Genomic DNA, 17,676 nt, shown 5'->3' on the forward strand with positions numbered 1-17,676 from the left:
TTTAAGCTATTTCCACAATGGGCTAACGTGATACCTAAGTACATTTTTTCTTTCAATCTATGCCACTTGGACACCCAAAAAACAATTCAATATTCGTTTACGATCATCGCATCTGATGACGAATAACCACTAGGTACATATTTATAAATATCTACTAGATACCTACTACAATATATTATTATTTTTTAAATTTATTTATATATTAAAATTAAAACTTATATATAATACATATTTATTCCCGCCAAACTGTAACGTTTATTGGCGAGAGGCGCTCAGTTCTTTATACAATTTAACCTATTGAACTTATGATATTAGCATGCTCTCATAGTCTCATACGAGTACATTAAGACAAATCGAGGAGACACCACTCTTTTAGCCTGTTTTTTATCAGGGATTTACTTAATTTAGGACTGTGTCTTAGTAAGCTAATTTTATTCAGTATTTGTGGTACTTTGAGGTTCTTTTTCCGTGATATAAGATATAAGATGAAGACATATCATATGTTACTGATAAAATACGTGATTCACTAAAACACCGTTCTCGTCATTACCTCACCTTCACATAACAAACATCTGATGACTCATCGACAGCAATAAACATCTAATAAGAAATACTAGAATTCATAACGGTGACCAAACACTTCCTAGTAGAAGCGAATTCATACACAAATGATACTAATATGTAAATATGGAACTGACCTGCAAGTATACGGGTTCTCGGGAATGAAATCAAATTGGGAAAGTGACGTTATGACCAAGTTTTCGAGAATCAAATGGCCACGTTCCAAATATTAAATAGATTATTCGATTGGGGACAGTAATGTATCTATGTATCTCTTTTTATTTGAAACATTTCCTCACGATGTTTTCCTTCACCGAAAAGCGACTGGTAAATATCAAATGATATTTCATACGTAAGTTCCGAAAAACTCATTGGTACGAGCCAGGGTTTGAACCCGCGACCTCCGGATTGCAAGTCGCACGCTCTTACCGCTAGGCCACCAGCGCTTTTTTTGCACGATGACGATGTATGTACGATTATTTTTATAGCAAACATTTCATATACATTGCTGTTAAACAGCGAACTTATGTTACATTACTACGTGGAAAGCGCGCAATGCAGAACGCATTCCTCTATCACCTGCGAAAAATACACTTTCACTACTAACGCTTAACTACCTGTGCAATACACGATAATATTTCTAGCATCGGCATACGTTGCTGGCCAAGTAGGCTAATATTGTTAGTGTGCTCATACAAAACGCGCAACGTAAACAATTATTAACGTAATCGTAACTAGGTTCGGGCACCATTGGCACAGTTGAGTTGACTGATCATTTGTAAGCTGTAGTACAAGGTGATAAGGTTTACTAATGGTTAATTCATTTGGTCGATAATAGTAGCGACTTTGTTTTGGATCGATCGCGTCGCTTCGGTCGCGTTCACGTGACGAGCACCGGCTCGGTGTGCGTTACGGTGGTCGCTCCTTCTGATGGTGATGATGATGACGCTTCTTTTTTATTACTTGTGTATTTTTAATGAAATTACGAATTAAAAAATTATAGTATATTTCCAGTTTCTTATATAAACAATCTATATAGTGGCATTATTTTATGGTTAAGGCACTGTTATTGTACATCTAAAATCGCTCGTAACTTATTACTTTTCTAACAATAATTATATTTCCGATCGGTCAATGATTGATTGGAAAGTTTAGATGTCTGGGTGGCTAGAGGCTATAAGCGATATCTTCCAGATAATATTATGGTAGTAGTAGAATAAAAACATCAGTTTACGTAAGTTTTATGTAAGTATGTAATTATAATCAGTTCACTTCAATTACTTAATTATATAAATTATAACACAAATAGTATTTTTCAAAGAATTTTGTCTCTTCTCCGATCTCATTTTTATCCGATTATTATTCAAATCCGTATTCAGTCGTGACCCCACCGCGTTAACGTTCACTGCCGCATATCGTACGCGCTCCGTGCGACGTTGCCGCTCCATCCGCGCTCGTCCCGTCGCCCACTCGCCCCGCCAGTCGTCCCGTTACAGTCTCGGAAACTGCACGCTTCGCTTCGCGTCCAATGTCAAAAGGACGCAAGAATCGAACCGGTGTTCGAAATTCAAAATAAAAAGAGTTGAAAATCGCGTTCGTAACGAATGAATTGAACGATTTGTTGAAAATGCCTTTGCCTTTTAATAAGAGTTTGGACTTGAAATTGTTAGCTTTAGTGAAAGAGAATTCTATATTGTATAATACTAAACATCCGAGATATTTGGATTTTGATGCCAGAGAAGTAGTTTGGCAGAAGATTGGGGATGCTCTTAACAGATCCGGTAAGTACATTATTATTAAATTTATTTATTTATCGTATATATTTTTTTTATACTACGTAGGTGGCAATCAAGCATACGGCCCGCCTGATGGCAAGCAGTGTCCGTAGCCTATGTACGCCTGCAACTCCAGAGGAGTTACATGCGCGCTGCCGACCCTAAACCCGCCCCCCCTCGTTGAGCTCTGGCAACCTTACTCACCGGCAGGAACACAACACTATGAGTTGGATCTAGTGTTATTTGGCTGCGGTTTTCTGTAAGGTGCAGGTACTTCCCCAGTTGGGCTCTGCTCTACATCTGGAATGACATCCACTGGCTGTGCCCTACCACACAAAGCGAGATGACATTCGCAATGCCCATACCTCTCTTTTGGACGTAGTTGAATATTATGTTATATTATTTATTTTAGTATATAGTTTTTCATTTCCTAATGGAATAAAAAAAAACTCCTAACTTTCATGTTTTAATTCAAAATTCAAAAATTTATTCTGCAAGTAGGCCTCAAGGGCTCTTTTACAAGTCAATACAACATTTATAGTATTTTATAGTAACATCATATAGTGACATGAAAAATACATAACAACATTTATAAATACAACAGCCAATACCTGGGTAAACATTACGAGTACATTATAATAATCTTAAAATAAATAATTACTACAATACAATAGAGATGTACAGTCTCTATGGTTAAAAACACATTAAATCTGGAGATGTAAAAGGTCCCCAATGTCAGAGTACTAATACTAATAAAATTTGGAGGTGTAAAGTCTCTCCAAGTGTCAAAATAAAATTTATACTAAATAAATAAACCGCGTCTGGACTGTTTATTCTTATGGACCAATGTTGGTCATATTTTTAACATTTGGCGCTGTTTGTTATGTAAACAAAGATATCGTTATAAATGGCCGGTTAGTGACCTTGTCTGTGAAGTAAAGTAGATGGTCCTGGGTTCGAATCCCATTCTTTTTCTGAGTTGAGAATGCTTTCTAGTTTTAGAGCTTACTGCGGGGCTTACTCAACGAAGCTGATGGTCCCGGGTTCAAATCCTGGTAAGGGCATTTATTCGTGTGATGAGCATGGATATTTGTTTCTGAGTCATGGGTGTTTTCTATGTATTTAAGTATTTATATATTATATATATCGTTGTCTAAGTACCCTCAACACAAGCCTTATTGAGCTTACTGTGGGAGTCAATTTGTGTAATAAATGTCCTATAATATATATATTTTAAATTAGTGTAAAATTTTCCCAGGTAGGTAATATTAAAATTCATGTTAACATATAGGTCTGATACTCTGGCAAACCTACTTTGTCTGTAGAAAAAGGCGCGAAATCACAGAGAAAATAATAGTACTACCCTACAGTACAGAAAGGAAACTTCCTACAAAACCGAAGTTTGACAGCGATTCAGGGCAGAATCATTTTGTCCCTTTCTAATGTATAGAATTATTCCATTCGGCTAATTAGGGTTGTCAAAATTCATGTAAATATCTTATCTGTGGTTGTCCACGCAAAGGAACGGCAAGTTTTGCTAACCCTAATAATTGGTCGGAGTAATGCTGAGCCGAACGGAACCGAGAACGCCCGAACGCTTTTGTTTCCTTCCCCTGGCAAAATTAAAATTTTCTACGAGAGGAGATTTTCCCTTCATCACTACATTTTTTTAATTTGTCGCCTTTGTCTACTGACAGAAATGGCTAACCAAACTATAATACGCGATTAACCCTCCCAGCAGCCGAAAAACGACCTTCAGGCTTAAAGTTAGGATTGAATTTTCACTGTCATGTCATGTCTGTGTGTGTGTGTTCAAGGTTTTAAGTTCCGGTTCCGTTGGGTCTGTACAAATATTAAAATTAAATTAAATTAAAATTTCTCTATTAAAGACAGCATATGGTCCATAAATGTGTTAGTTATAGCGTAGCAACCGTAACCTAATAAAATATAAAATAACTTGCTGTTGTTAATGAATGCTGTTGCTGCTCCCGCGCACTCTGTCAAGCAGTGAGGCCGTTTTCTTGCGCCACACGGCATCAAAACAAAACCGTCGTCGGAAATATTGAAAGTTTAAAAAAATCGTCTGTTAACCTGTGTATTCCTTTTTTTGTCGATAGACCAAGTGTGCAAAGCGCGCTGGATCAACATCCGCGACATGATGCGCCGAAAAATCCGCGAACGGCTACGGAACCCTCAACACCGCTCATACAACTACAAATACGAAGAAGAGATGTCCTTCATGATTCCATACTTTAAGGATTCTAATACTAGCAACGAGGAATACACTGACTTTATTGAAGAGGTATATTTTAAAACGTTCTTCCGGTATGCATAAAGACATTGCTCGTTCAAACACTCATCCTTCTCATTGATTATGCTGGTGTACAACGAACATGTGTCAAAATTTTCTCAACAAACTCGATCGTCTAGGTAAAATATTGGAATACGCTTCATTTTTTGAATCCGAAAGTTTGATGATATATCCAGCTACCGTTGCCAGCTCAAGTGGCTTCCCATACGTCAGCGCCGTTCCTTTCGAATACTCTCCTCACTCTTCTCTATTCTATTCGAGCCCTCCACTCCAGAATATCTCAAATGTAACTCCAACTTTATTACACCCCGCTCAGACTGCGAGCTGCGTTCTGCCCATTCTCTTAAAGTCTTTGTTCTCTGCCGATCATTAAACTGTTTAACTAACTCAAGATCCTGTGATATATCTCAGAATCGATGTTTTTCTTTTATTTTTAGGACACGCCCTGTGACGACATATCACCATCCGATGTATTCGCCGACGTTGAATCCTACCAGCCCAAGGAATCCAAACCAGTTATCAACACCATTAAACCTAAAGAGGATTTCCAGAACCAGTTCCAAGATCTAAACCCAGCTGATCCTATAGACGTCTTCCTGATTACTATAGGATCTACCCTAAGGAGATTTAGTCCGTATTATTTGAATCAGGCGAAGAGTAAGATATTTCAAGTAGTGCAGGATTATGAGTTGCAGCAAATAATGAATAAAGATGATAATTTAAATGCTTCGAGCAGTGATGCTAGGTAGTTAGGTTGTAAGTGAATAAATAGTTGTTATAATTAGTGTTGATTTTTATTTCTATCTACGAATGACACAAAACACAAACATAGAGATAAAGAGAAACTGCAATTTCATAAGCCACATACGAATCCAGTAATTTTTCTATGATTCAGCTCCATTAATGGTCTTAGAAAACCTCACATGCAAGAAAAACTCTTGACGTACAAGTTCGTTCGAAATGTTGTCTAACACTGCCTCTGTTTCCTATTTTGGTCATATGATATGACAGAATTTAGTACCACCTCGGATTTTGAATGACCTTCGTAAAAATATATTTAAGTGTCATCTTAGTCATCTAAACTTACTTATGAGCTTACAACTAACGAAATGACTAATTGTTGTGTGATGTGCGATATTAACTACTTCGCGAATTCCTGACTTGTAAATTACCATAGGCCTTCACTCGCATTGAACGACTGTTTTTATGGAGTTCCTGCCATCGCGGAGTATCTTAACCCTTTGCTACGCCTGTCATACGCGGCACGTCATCGTGAACCTTGCCGGAATGCACAAAAGTCGATATTGGACTATAGTCGCGCGCGACAGTTGACGTCTCTGGCGGTCACAGTATGAAGACATGCTAAAATCACTCACCTTGCTCTTCCGTAACAGGATGCCTCCCCTCCAGCACCGCGTCTCTTGCCTGTACGTATAGCAAGTTCAACTGGACCGGATCTCTCGCGTCCACCTTTCTATCAGAGTAGAACAGCCGTCTCTTTAGAAGGAGCGTTTCCGTGGGAGCGACCGCCATCTCTCGGAGGGTTTTGTGTTGTTCCAGCCATTCCACTGAAAATGTGAAATTATGTTTGTCTAATGGCTCCTCTACACTATGGCAAGGCGTTGGACCAGTGAGATGGTCATGCGATGGTTCTGGCTCCTCTACACGATGGACCAGCGAGATGGCCATGCGATGGTTGAGAGCACGCACTATGGAACGTGTAGATGCGTACGCACTATCGCTGGCCCACTACCTTTGATATGCGGACAAAACACCGACACCGTGGCCATCCCATCGCCATCCCGCCGCGCCATAAGCCATCCGACACCACTACCCTCTACACGCTGGCCCATCTTAGTGGGCCAGTATGATGGCCCATCGTTATAAATAGTAAAGACTGGTCAGATAAGTTCAACCGTCTTATGAAGTTCGACAAGGTTTGACCCGGTGAGGTATTTTCGGATTCCTTGGAACTCGGTATGCTATACCAGTATATTCGTTTTCTTTTGTGTTTTATGGCAGTCATTTCACTGCATAACATTGGGGAATTTTGTAATTCAGTCGTCCGTCCCAATCACGTCGGGAATCACTAGAGATATTTCAAAGCAAAAGGGTATTCTTGACAATATGGACGTATTTTTTAGTTCGTAATGTTATATTTCAATATTCCATACCATTGTCATCAGTTTTAAGCTTCTTGCTGAGCTGCTGCAGAGCAGCGTCCTTCTCTTTATGCTGGTGTTTCCTTTTTAAGGTCAGGGTGCCCGTGGTTGGGTGCTCCTCCATCGGTTCATCTTCGCGGCACTAAGGAAAAACATTTAATTAAGGATTTTTTACTTTCGTAACACAATGGAGTTAATTAACTTAAGATAACAGCTCTTTAACTATGTACAATTTTATTTCATTTCTCATGCTCCGAAAGTGGATCGTTGTTACAAGTGTGCAGAAAATGACACGTTTCTACACTAGAGCATTTTACTTTCCCAATACGTTGTTTCCAACATTTGATATTAAATGGATTTGTTGTACAATTTAAATTCTAAAATTTAACTCCCTATTCCATAAATCATGATACTTTTACCTAAACTGATAATTGAAAATACCCTTTAGAAATACTATAATAGTATCAGTCATGTTTTTAAAATAGGTACACATGTATTTTGATTTCCTCCTTTTCGAAATGAAAAGTAGAGTGTTAACTCGGGTGAAAGGCACCATTTCAGTCTCGGACTATTAGCGCTCTCCCTTGGTTAACAATCTACTATTGCAATTCACCCTATTACCAAGTTTTAAGCGACTTTAATAGTACATTACGATACAAGTGCGAAAAATAGGAAATTCGAAACGAGTGGCGATAAATTAAAACACGACCGAAGGGAGTGTTTTAAATCGACACGAGTTGCGAATTACCTATTCGCACATGTATCGTACAACGTTTTACAGTACATATGGCCCTTTAAATGTTCGACACAGTAACATAATATGCTACTTCTCGCACTAGTGCTATAAAGTAGCCCCATATGTACTGTAAAACTTATTTTAGTTTACCTACCTCCCATACGACGTAGGGGCAGCCTTCTATGGGGTAAGTACTCTAAGGCCCTCAGCACACGGCGTATTGTAAAAAAAGTTACGAGTACGAGATGCGTAGAGTTCTGGGCACCAAGCGTCGCGTAAGCGTAATTGTGTTATAAGTGAAATTCTATTAGTTGAAATCATGGCGTCACTGGCGTCAGATGTCTTCGGCGGATGTATCGACGATCGAGCTCATCGAGGGGGGCGGGTTTAGGGTCGGCAACGCGCATGTAACTCCTCTGGAGTTGCAGGCGTACATAGGCTACGGAGACTGCTTACCATCAGGCGGGCCGTATGCTTGTTTGCCTCCGACGTAGTATAAAAAAAAAAAATCTTACTTTCTCGTCAGATGAAGATTTTTTATTGTTTGATTATGTCAGAAGTTTTGTTTTTTACGCTTGTATTACGCTACGCCCATCGTAATGATGAGAGAAATCACATACGCTACGCTACGCTACGACGACGCTTCGTGTGCGGACTTATTTGAACTTGTACGTGCTCGTAGAGCTCTAATTCTACGCGCGTATTACGATACTCTTACGCATCTGTTACGCTTACGCGCCTTGTACTACTGAGGGCCTTAGCCTACTTATTTCTTTGACTAGGGTCACTCACCAGCCCGTACTCCTCGTGGTTGGTGATCCCCAATTTGGAGCACACGTTCATCATGAGAGTCTCCACGGATTTGCTCTCGTCCACTTGCATCGTCTTCACTGATCCTGGAACATCACAAATAAATACATTAATATATTAAATACTTAGTGTAAGCTTTGAGTGGACGCTCGAGTTGGGCGTGCAGCGGGGCGCGGTGTGCGGCGTGCATGTTAAACAAATGAAAACGTAGGTATAGCAGCGGCCTTAGTACACGCTGCTCGAATCACTTGTGAGCCCGACGCCACATTGCACGCCCCGCCGAACGCTTCGCTTCGAGCGTCCACTCAGGCCTTGCACTTAAACGGCCTAGCCTAGATGTTAGTGACAGTGACCCACAGCCTTACTTATATGTATAATTGAAAACGAGTGGTCAAAACCACTAGATCCCCAATTTCTATCGTTAGTACTTCAAAAATAGTATTTCTTCGTTTTCAACACAACAAAATCGAGAGACAGAATTCAGAAATCGGTCTCCAAGGTATAAAAATTTAAAAATGCGCGAAATTAAAATTTCCAAAGATGTCTCTCTTTTTACTCCACATCTCATCTTAATTGGTTCCGCGGATTAAGCGTGAAGTAACCAACAAATTTAACATTTCGTATTATATTCAGTTGATAATAAAGAGAGTCTCAATATCCTCAATAATATCATACCGTTTGCAATAATAGGAGTCGTGTTTCTATTGAAGTGGTATGTAGCTACAAAATCGTAAACAATTCCGAGTGTGTTACAACGTTTATAAACAGCTGAGTGAGCTAAATTGTATTATGATACCCATTTAGCTCTGTAGGCTAATTACGAGTAGTAAACAATATAATACATGCTTCAAATTAATAATTTAGATTATTGACATGGTTTTCCGGGTATTTGTTTCTCCACGCTACATTTACAGTCATGATTGGAAGTATAAAAACGTGTAGAATTCTCAGCTGCACTTTGGGTAGTATTAGGTATTACTAAGTTTAGGTTTCCTCCTCTTCTCTTTCTACCACAATTGCTTTGAATAGATGGATAGTCTGAAATCTGTAGCCTGGAATGGTTTCTTTCCATCCAACATTCTAAAGTGCAGGATCGTCATTCGGGAACGGTAATGATTGTTTCCAATCACCGGTCAGTAAGCTCATAACATTCTGAAGCCAGAAATATAGGCCATATGAGGATTTTAAAAGTTTCTTACCATTTAGCAACCCAATCTTAGGTGTCGTCTCTCTGCAACGGTAGGGTAGACTGTGGTCATCCTTCAGTAGATAAGTCTAATAAGGGTCTATCAACCAGCAGTCTGAGAGTTCACACGTGAAGTCAGACCACGGAAGGGTATATATAACCTGGTACTTACTTACTTACCCGTACTACTGTTGCTCGACGACCCAAAGTGGATTTTGGCTTCCGACACCAAAGACCATCATGCTTCTCTGTCCAAAGCCATTAGACGGCAACAAAAGTTAGCTAAGGTCTTTGTACTTCGTTTCTCCAGCGGTATCTAGGACGATTCTGGATCTCCAGAAGGTCTTCGGCCACGCCCCCTCTGGTGTTGCAGGTGATCCGTCTGCTCGTTTGCCTCCCCTATCATAAAAAAAGACCTGTTGAAGATTCTAAAGGTTGCTTACCATCCAACATTCTAATCTTGAGGGTCCTCACTCTGCAGCGGTACTGCAGGCTGTCTCCATCCTTCAGCAGGTAGTAGTCTAAACGGCGAGGGTCTTCTAACCAGCATCCTGAGAGTTCGTCGTCTGCTGAAGTGAGGAAGAGTCCATAGTCTGTAAGCAAATGCAAATACGTATGAATACATTTTCTTAACAACTAAATAGAATGTCAATACGGATCAATGTGGCCAGCCAGAGGTTCGTTTACACATAAATGTTGCTACGCTACTTGTGACAAAAATTTGGGCATCACCCTAAAAAACCTGAAATTTCCTGGACGGTCATTTCACCCAAAATAGATACCTTATTCGAAAACCATTCGTAAGCTACTAGCCACATAACTCGCCACCATATGCTGTAGCGATAGCATAAGCTTCCCTTTCCTCTGCCCATATATAAACTTGTAGCTGATTTCTAGTAGTAAGTCGAGGTTTCTAAAAACCCTGACGCTCAGCAAGTCGGGAGCTCGAAAACAATACAAAAGGCAATCACGGTCCATACCCCGGTCAAGATAAGTCTATCGTAAGGGTAAATTCAGACGTATGGTAACCCTATTTCGACTTCACTAAAATGAGCCTATTAGAACGTAGTGATTATATGCTCTTTGGAGCCTATGTTACCTTTCCCCGCAGCCCCAGTGCGTGTCACAGCGACATCTTCTAGACAAACTCAGCACTATATCATTAATTCATTCATTCATTCACTCTAAGACGAGCACGTTTTACCTTTCCCCGCAGCCCCGGTGAGAACCTTCTCCTCTACAATCTGCACGGCGTCTGCGACGGTGCAGCCATTTGGGAACTTCATCGTACGCGTCACCGCACCATCTTCTAGAATTATCTTCAGCGATAATGACGACATATTTTATCTGCAACAGGTATTTAAATCATGTAGAAGTATCGAACATCAGAGAGAGAAACCAAAAACATTTTCATGTCAAGTGTTGCCAAGACGAAACCATAAGGCTCACACTGTCAAAAAGTTATCAGATCTCATATAGAACCAAGCTTCCAACTCTACAAGTCCTAACTTTACAAACTCTACACCTTCAGTCAAAATGTGTGGTATGGCCGTTTCGTTACTAATACAAGAACCATTGTAAAATAGAAAAGTAATGAACAGTGAATACATATTTCACCTTACGCCCATGTGATGGTAGCGAAACGGCCAAGCCACATATTTTGGCTAAGGTGTAGAGTTTGTGAAGTAAGGACTTGTAGAGTTAGAAGCTTGGCTCTACATGTCAGGGTTGGCGAGGGCACTGCCAAGATAATCATCTTGATCATAGTGATCGTGGGTGTGCTGAATAGAGCAGAAAAAATCATTCTAATGAATGAGAAATGGGCCCCTGGTCCAGCGCTGGACCATCGTGTAGAGGAGCCATTAAAATAATAACTGCAGGCTAAACGCCAATAATACCATCACTAGCCGAAGTAAAATACAAAATTGTAGGAAACATGATTCATATTAACATAGTAGCATTAATATTAGTTTCGTAATTAGTATAAAGGAAGAGTTTTATCCTGTGTCAGTTTAGGTAGCGTTAAACAATGATAACTGACCATCACGGCTACTGATCATTGGTAGCTCTTATTACCTTGGAATAAGGTCAAAAAATGGTCAACCTGTATCAATGATATAGCAATATTAAAGTGATCGATGGACCTTAAGTCGTTGCAATTAAGTTCACAATTTGTTGGTTATAAGGATGTTGTACCTATTGTTTGACATTGTGAGCCGAGTAAGGAAAACAAAACATTGATTAAAATAGAATGACTTATATGGTTCCAGTTATGTAGTAACTCGAACTTGATATAGGGCAGTATAGGTCTTGTATCATTTGAATGATTTATTATTTCCTTTATTTATTTTATTTCTTAGGTTAGGCGTTTTACAATATGTATATAAAAGTAAAATATAAAAACAAACACAAAACATCGATAAATCTTTACAAATTGGCTGCAGACCATAACCTATGATGAGACAGAGACCCTATTACAATCATCATGTTTGTAAAAAAAAATAAGACAAAGACACACATACACACACACACACACACACACACACACACATACAGAGAGAGAGAGAGATGTTGATATACATTTCTTTTTGGATTCATGTATTTTTAAGTATTTCTGTAACATTTTTTCATTCATTTAAATACCTTAATTCTAAACTAAATGTACCTATAAATAGTATAAACTAGATTTTTAGCCAGTAAATTAAAATTAATTAGATTTAGATTTGATTAGCTTAGCATGTGTAAAATATATAAATAGTTATGTAACGTAGAGGAAATGCGGCGCCACCCAACACAGGCATTTTTGCTTACCGGGTGGCTCCATCACCTTACATTATAAACAAAGTGTGTCACGCAATAAATATTTTTTGAATTTCTTTTTTTTTTTTAAATCTTTTATTAAATTAACAACGGACTATGCATTGAAGTGTTGGAATACTTGGAAAACTTAGAAAGTAAAATGTACGTTGCTCGAAGTACCCAGCAATAGAATTACTAAATAACTTCATAGCTACAGTCCAAAACGCAGACATATTCTCAGACAACTGGCCGTCCCTACAACGTAGTATCAGGATTTTTTTAATCTCTACCTATGTTACTTAATATCAGTTTAGTTTTAATCTGGCTAACTCCAACAAAGTCATACTTAGATGGGTACCAGGGCACTCCGACATTAACGGAAACGAAGAAGCGGACGAACTTGCTAGAAAGGGCGCAGACACACCCCTGGTCGGCCCAGAACCGTTCTGTGGAATCACAAAACGGGATGCATATTCTCTGCTCAGCAACTTAGAAAAAACAAGAGCAATCGATTGGTGGAAATTCGTCAAAGGGCAAGAACACTCGAAAGCTCTAATCAAAGGGTTCAACAACAAATTTGCTAAGGAGCTCTTAGAGCTCAAAAGACATAAAACCTGCGCGGTGACCAGAATATTGACTGGACACTGTAAGTTGAACAAACACATGTTTCAAATTGGGAAGAAACAAGACGCGACATGCAGGTTCTGCCATGAGTCAGAGGAGACTGCAATGCACATTCTCTGCTCCTGTGGACCACTAATGTCAAAAAGAAGTACCCACTTAGGGCGGCACGTATTGCAACCCTATGAGGTACAGAACATTACGGCCCAAAGAATCTGGAATTTCCTGGATTCAACGGGCATCAGTAATGAACTTTAAAGGGCTGTCACAATAGATCACTACCTGGTCGACGTGGCACTCAAAGGCCCGAAACCCCAATAATAATAATAATTAGTTTTAATCTCTATGTAACTTAGTAATACATTATATGTATGTTTAATTCTAGAGATAGTTCAAAAAATGTATAATGTGTGTAATACAAGTTTACTAATTTTATGTTCTTACTACATATGTATTAACAGTATAAGTGCCTTGGCTGTAGCTGTAAACTTATACTTAGTGTTTGCCTGAATAAATAATAAAGTACTAATTAAAAAAAAAAACACCCTAGGATGGGAAATGCAATGTACCTATGAAAGGTGAAATTTCGGAATAGGAGAGATGAAAAATACTATACTACATGCTATTTTAATACAAGTCGGTGATTCCTGTATTTCCAGTTTCCATGTTAGTTAATCGAAAGTGACTTTTCCATAGTACGAATAGCAATGGAAAAGTAACTGGTAATCTGAATCTGTGATTTTGTACCGGCGCCTGCATATATTTAAATAAAAAAATATTTATTTAATCTTTATTGCACAAAAGAAAACCTTATAGTACAAAAAGCGGACTTAATGAGGAATATATATTATGGGACAATTAATCTTACACAAATCGACCTAATCATAATAATATATATATTTATATATCCCGCAGGGCAGCTTGTGGCGAGCTGCTGGGGAGTAACGACCCCACGGACCCGAGTACTCCCGAGAGTCGGTCAGGGTCTCCGTCTCCGGCGTGTCTTCGTCGGTCGGAGTGGACCCGCAGGACTCTCAGCTCTGGCTTGCCTTCATTGGCCGTCCAGAGAGAAGTCGTTAGAGCTAAATGCTCCAGAGGTGGAAGTGAAAATTTGCATAAGACGCGAGTTGGCTCAGTGGCTGTTATCAGCCACTGGGTAGAAAGCGGCGCACACCTCTCGACACCCCTGAGCCGCTCACACCGGTGTTGCTCCTGGTCGTCTTCACGACGGCATTTTCAGGGGCCCATCTGCTGGGCAGCGAGTCACCGCCTGCCTCGATAACTAGTGAAAACATTGTTATGGCAGGTGTCCGGATGTCTTTGCAATAACCCAGTCTCATTGTCCACCCAAATTTCAATCCATAGATCGTTATACTGTTCACTTTACTACAATAGTCCCAATGCCTGTTGCGACCGGTTCATGGGTGTCTATTGTTGCGCCCGTGAACGGGTTCCAGCAGGCGTTCTACATGACATTAAAGCTCTCCAAGAGGCCTTTACGTGTTGGATCTATATCCCCACGCAAGCCTATCAAAAGACCGGGATTTATAGGCCCGTGAAATCCAAGGAGATATAATAATAATAATTCAGCCTATATACGTCCCACTGCTGGGCACAGGCCTCTCATGCGCGAGAGGGCTCGGGCTATAGTCCCCATGTCCACCTTTGAATTTCTTCGCAGATGTATGCAGGTTTCCTCGCGATGTTTCCACCGAAAAGCTAGTGGTAAATATGAAATGATATTTCGTACATAAGTTCCGAAAAACTCATTGGTACGAGCCAGGATTTGAACCCGCGACCTCCGGATTGAAAGTCGGACGTCATATCCACTTGGCCACCGCCGCTTTTAAGACGCCCTAGACATTTAAGTCGTTAAATTTATTTTCTACCCCTGCTACATTAAAGATAAAGATAGTTTATTATTCAAGTAGGCATATTACAATGCGCTTATGAACGTCAAATAAAGCTACACCGGCTCTAACCCTACACCTCTGACCCGAGAAGATTTAAATCCCCCCTCAATTATAAGAGGGTATCCCAATATGGGACCGGCAAGAAAGTCGGAGAGACACATATTTTCTTAACATTGCATCTTATAATTATAAGAAAAACTAGGTTACTAGAGAAAATACATTTATGATATTAGTAGGATATTAGGGTACCTAATAAATCGAATCGTTTCCATTTGTTTTAAGGAAATAGTTTTTTTTTTTTTTTAATACTACGTCGGTGGCAAACAAGCATACGGCCTGCCCGATGGTAAGCAGTATCCGTAGCCTATGTACGCCTACAACTCCAGAGGAGTTACATGCGCGTTGCCGACCCTAACCCCCTCCCACCCTCGTTGAGCTCTGGCAACCTTACTCACCGGCAGGAACACAACACTATGAGGATCATTAATTTTATTTTCCCTAAAATAAAATTAATGATCCTTTAATTTTTCGCATATCTAATCCACTTTAAATTTTTATAAACATTTGTATATATTTTTAATGTATGTATGACCGTACTTTTTGATGAGAATGTACGACATCATGTCCAGGTTGAGGAGATGAATCGATTTATGAAAATCGGCTTAGTCATTCTGACAATAGGTATGTGTAATTCTAACTTCTAGGACAAGAGATGTATATTTTCATTTGAACGTAGTTAGTTATTGGAAAAGGGCTGTAAGGTCTATAAAAAAATCATGCGTTACTTTTGTCAGCTGTTGTAGATGGCGCTATACTGTTCCGTGTCATTAGTATATTACGTTAAGCGGCCTTTTTAGGATTCCGTACCCAAAGGGTAAAACAGGACCCTATTATTAAGATTCTGTTGTCCGTCCGTCTCTCTGTCCGTCTGTCACCAGGCTGCATCTCATGAACCGTGATATCTAGACACTTGAAATTTTCACAGATGATGTATATCTGTTGCCTCTATAATAACAAATAAAAGTACGGAGCCCTCGGTGCGCGAGTCCGACTCGCACTTGTCCGGTTTCTCTATTGTTAAAAATTCAAGTTTATAAGTCAGTTATAACAAAACATGGCGGAGTACAACACCATTTACATCAGCTGTCAAAAAAGAAGCACAACTTTTTTTAGACTTTTTTAACTGTTAACTTCTTCTACAATCCATATTAACTCCTTGGTTAGAAGTAATAAGTATAGAAATATAAGTTTTAATGCAGATTAGGGCCGGTACAGACGGACTGCAACTGCACGTCGACGTTGCAGTTGGAGTGCAGTCGGCATGCAGTTCCCATACAAGTTGCAGTCGAGTTGCAGTCCGTCTGTACCGGCCCTAAGGCCACAATGGTATCGATAGCATAGCTCTTAAAAAACAACTTTCTCATAATTCATACGATAACACTAAAAGCCTCCAACCCGCATTTAGACAACTTGCATACCATTTGTAACGAAGACTATGAAAAATTATAAATACATAGATAAAAATAATATAGGTAGTTTTATATGATAACCGTAAATGACGATATAATTATTATAATTTTATATACTTAATTCTTGAACTGTACATTTTATTCAAATTAGATTCTAGTAGCAAAATTCTAAGTAAATTAAAAAATACTAAGTACCTAATGAATGACAATTATTATTATAATTTCTATATTACGAATAACATTATTAACTAATCCCTATTGTCTCTCAGTATTGGCTAAAATTAAGATAATTGGTAAACAAGTACCAATTTAAAATAATTTCATATAAAAACTCGACTCCCAAAGTTCTTGTAAACAAAACCGTTAAGGCGCCTGTATAACTTTGAAATAACATGCAATATAATAAATCTAGGCACTAAGTCCTCAACCCGCACAAACATACGCAGATTATCATAACAAAAGACCCTTTAGACGTCTTTGATTTAAAATATCAAACATTCTTAAAGTAATAAAAACATACCTAATAATATATGATTCGTATAATAATCCAAATATATATACACTTCACTTTAAACTTAACAAGTTAAAACTTTCTATCACTTAAACTTTTTAAATTGACTAATTTAATACGAACGGTCGTTCAATACGAAAGCCGTGTTGATACTGTGAGTGTGATAAGTCATTGGATGAGCGCGCTGGTGACTCAGGCCCGTAGTATGACTACATTCATTAAAAACCTAACCATTCCTCAACCTTATTTCAAACGGATAAGGTCTAATATAAGTCAATTGTGTTTACCACATTGGTTAGTACTACATCGACAAAGTATTGACCGTTATTGGACCTTAATGCAACGAGATAAGATCTAAAAATAGTCAATAGGTCGATGTCATACTGATTCAGTCAGTGAACCAGTTTAAGGATAAAAAACGATGAGTTTTTGGACTACGTCATGATTTAACGGAGTTCCGCCAACGCATATTGGCTCTATACGTATTACACATTTAGTTGCATGAGGGGGGGGGGGGGCTCTGAAGGTTCTATAGGAAGTAAAACTTTCGTTTCTTTTAATAGAGGTCGACCAAGCTAAGTTGGCAGCTATTTTGATGGCCGAGACTTTGCACGTCAAACTCCTATCAAATTTTGACGTTTACACACACATTCACAGTCTGGGCTGTCAAAACCGCTGCCAACTTAGCTTGGTCTAACTTTAAGATACGTCACAAAATATGCTAAAGATTCGATATGGATCAGATATTATATCCTCGTAAGGCCCAAGGTCCTACCTATAGGACTTATTCAGTTCGATAAAATTTAAATCATATTCAATTAG

The 17,676-nt window shown here is 39.1% G+C and overlaps 2 protein-coding genes across 4 annotated transcripts in view; one reads left to right on the forward strand and one right to left on the reverse strand.

Annotated features, from left to right (window-relative positions):
- The window catches only part of LOC133530516 (talin-1-like), a 108,444-nt gene that overhangs the window by 77,906 nt on the left and 12,862 nt on the right, over positions 1-17,676 (reverse strand). Inside the window, exons 1-6 of one of the 3 annotated variants that reach the window (XM_061868442.1) lie at positions 16,864-17,004; positions 10,746-10,888; positions 9,985-10,134; positions 8,338-8,441; positions 6,822-6,951; positions 6,024-6,215 (exon numbers count right to left, since the gene is read on the reverse strand). In XM_061868442.1, coding sequence (XP_061724426.1) covers positions 6,024-6,215; positions 6,822-6,951; positions 8,338-8,441; positions 9,985-10,134; positions 10,746-10,881 — 712 coding nt within the window. In that variant the 5' untranslated portion in view covers positions 10,882-10,888; positions 16,864-17,004. Of the gene's footprint in view, positions 1-6,023; positions 6,216-6,821; positions 6,952-8,337; positions 8,442-9,984; positions 10,135-10,640; positions 10,656-10,745; positions 10,889-16,863; positions 17,005-17,676 lie in introns of those variants that run through there. The other 2 variants (XM_061868445.1, XM_061868444.1) reach the window with 2 other exon arrangements.
- On the forward strand, positions 1,710-5,431 carry LOC133530517 (uncharacterized). The gene is made up of 3 exons (XM_061868446.1): positions 1,710-2,342; positions 4,454-4,638; positions 5,085-5,431. Exons 1-3 carry the CDS (start codon positions 2,189-2,191, stop codon positions 5,394-5,396), a joined length of 651 nt encoding a protein of 216 aa, XP_061724430.1. The 5' UTR covers positions 1,710-2,188; the 3' UTR covers positions 5,397-5,431.

Source organism: Cydia pomonella, chromosome 23 (genome assembly GCF_033807575.1).
Source record: "Cydia pomonella isolate Wapato2018A chromosome 23, ilCydPomo1, whole genome shotgun sequence".
Lineage (NCBI taxonomy): Eukaryota > Metazoa > Arthropoda > Insecta > Lepidoptera > Tortricidae > Cydia > Cydia pomonella.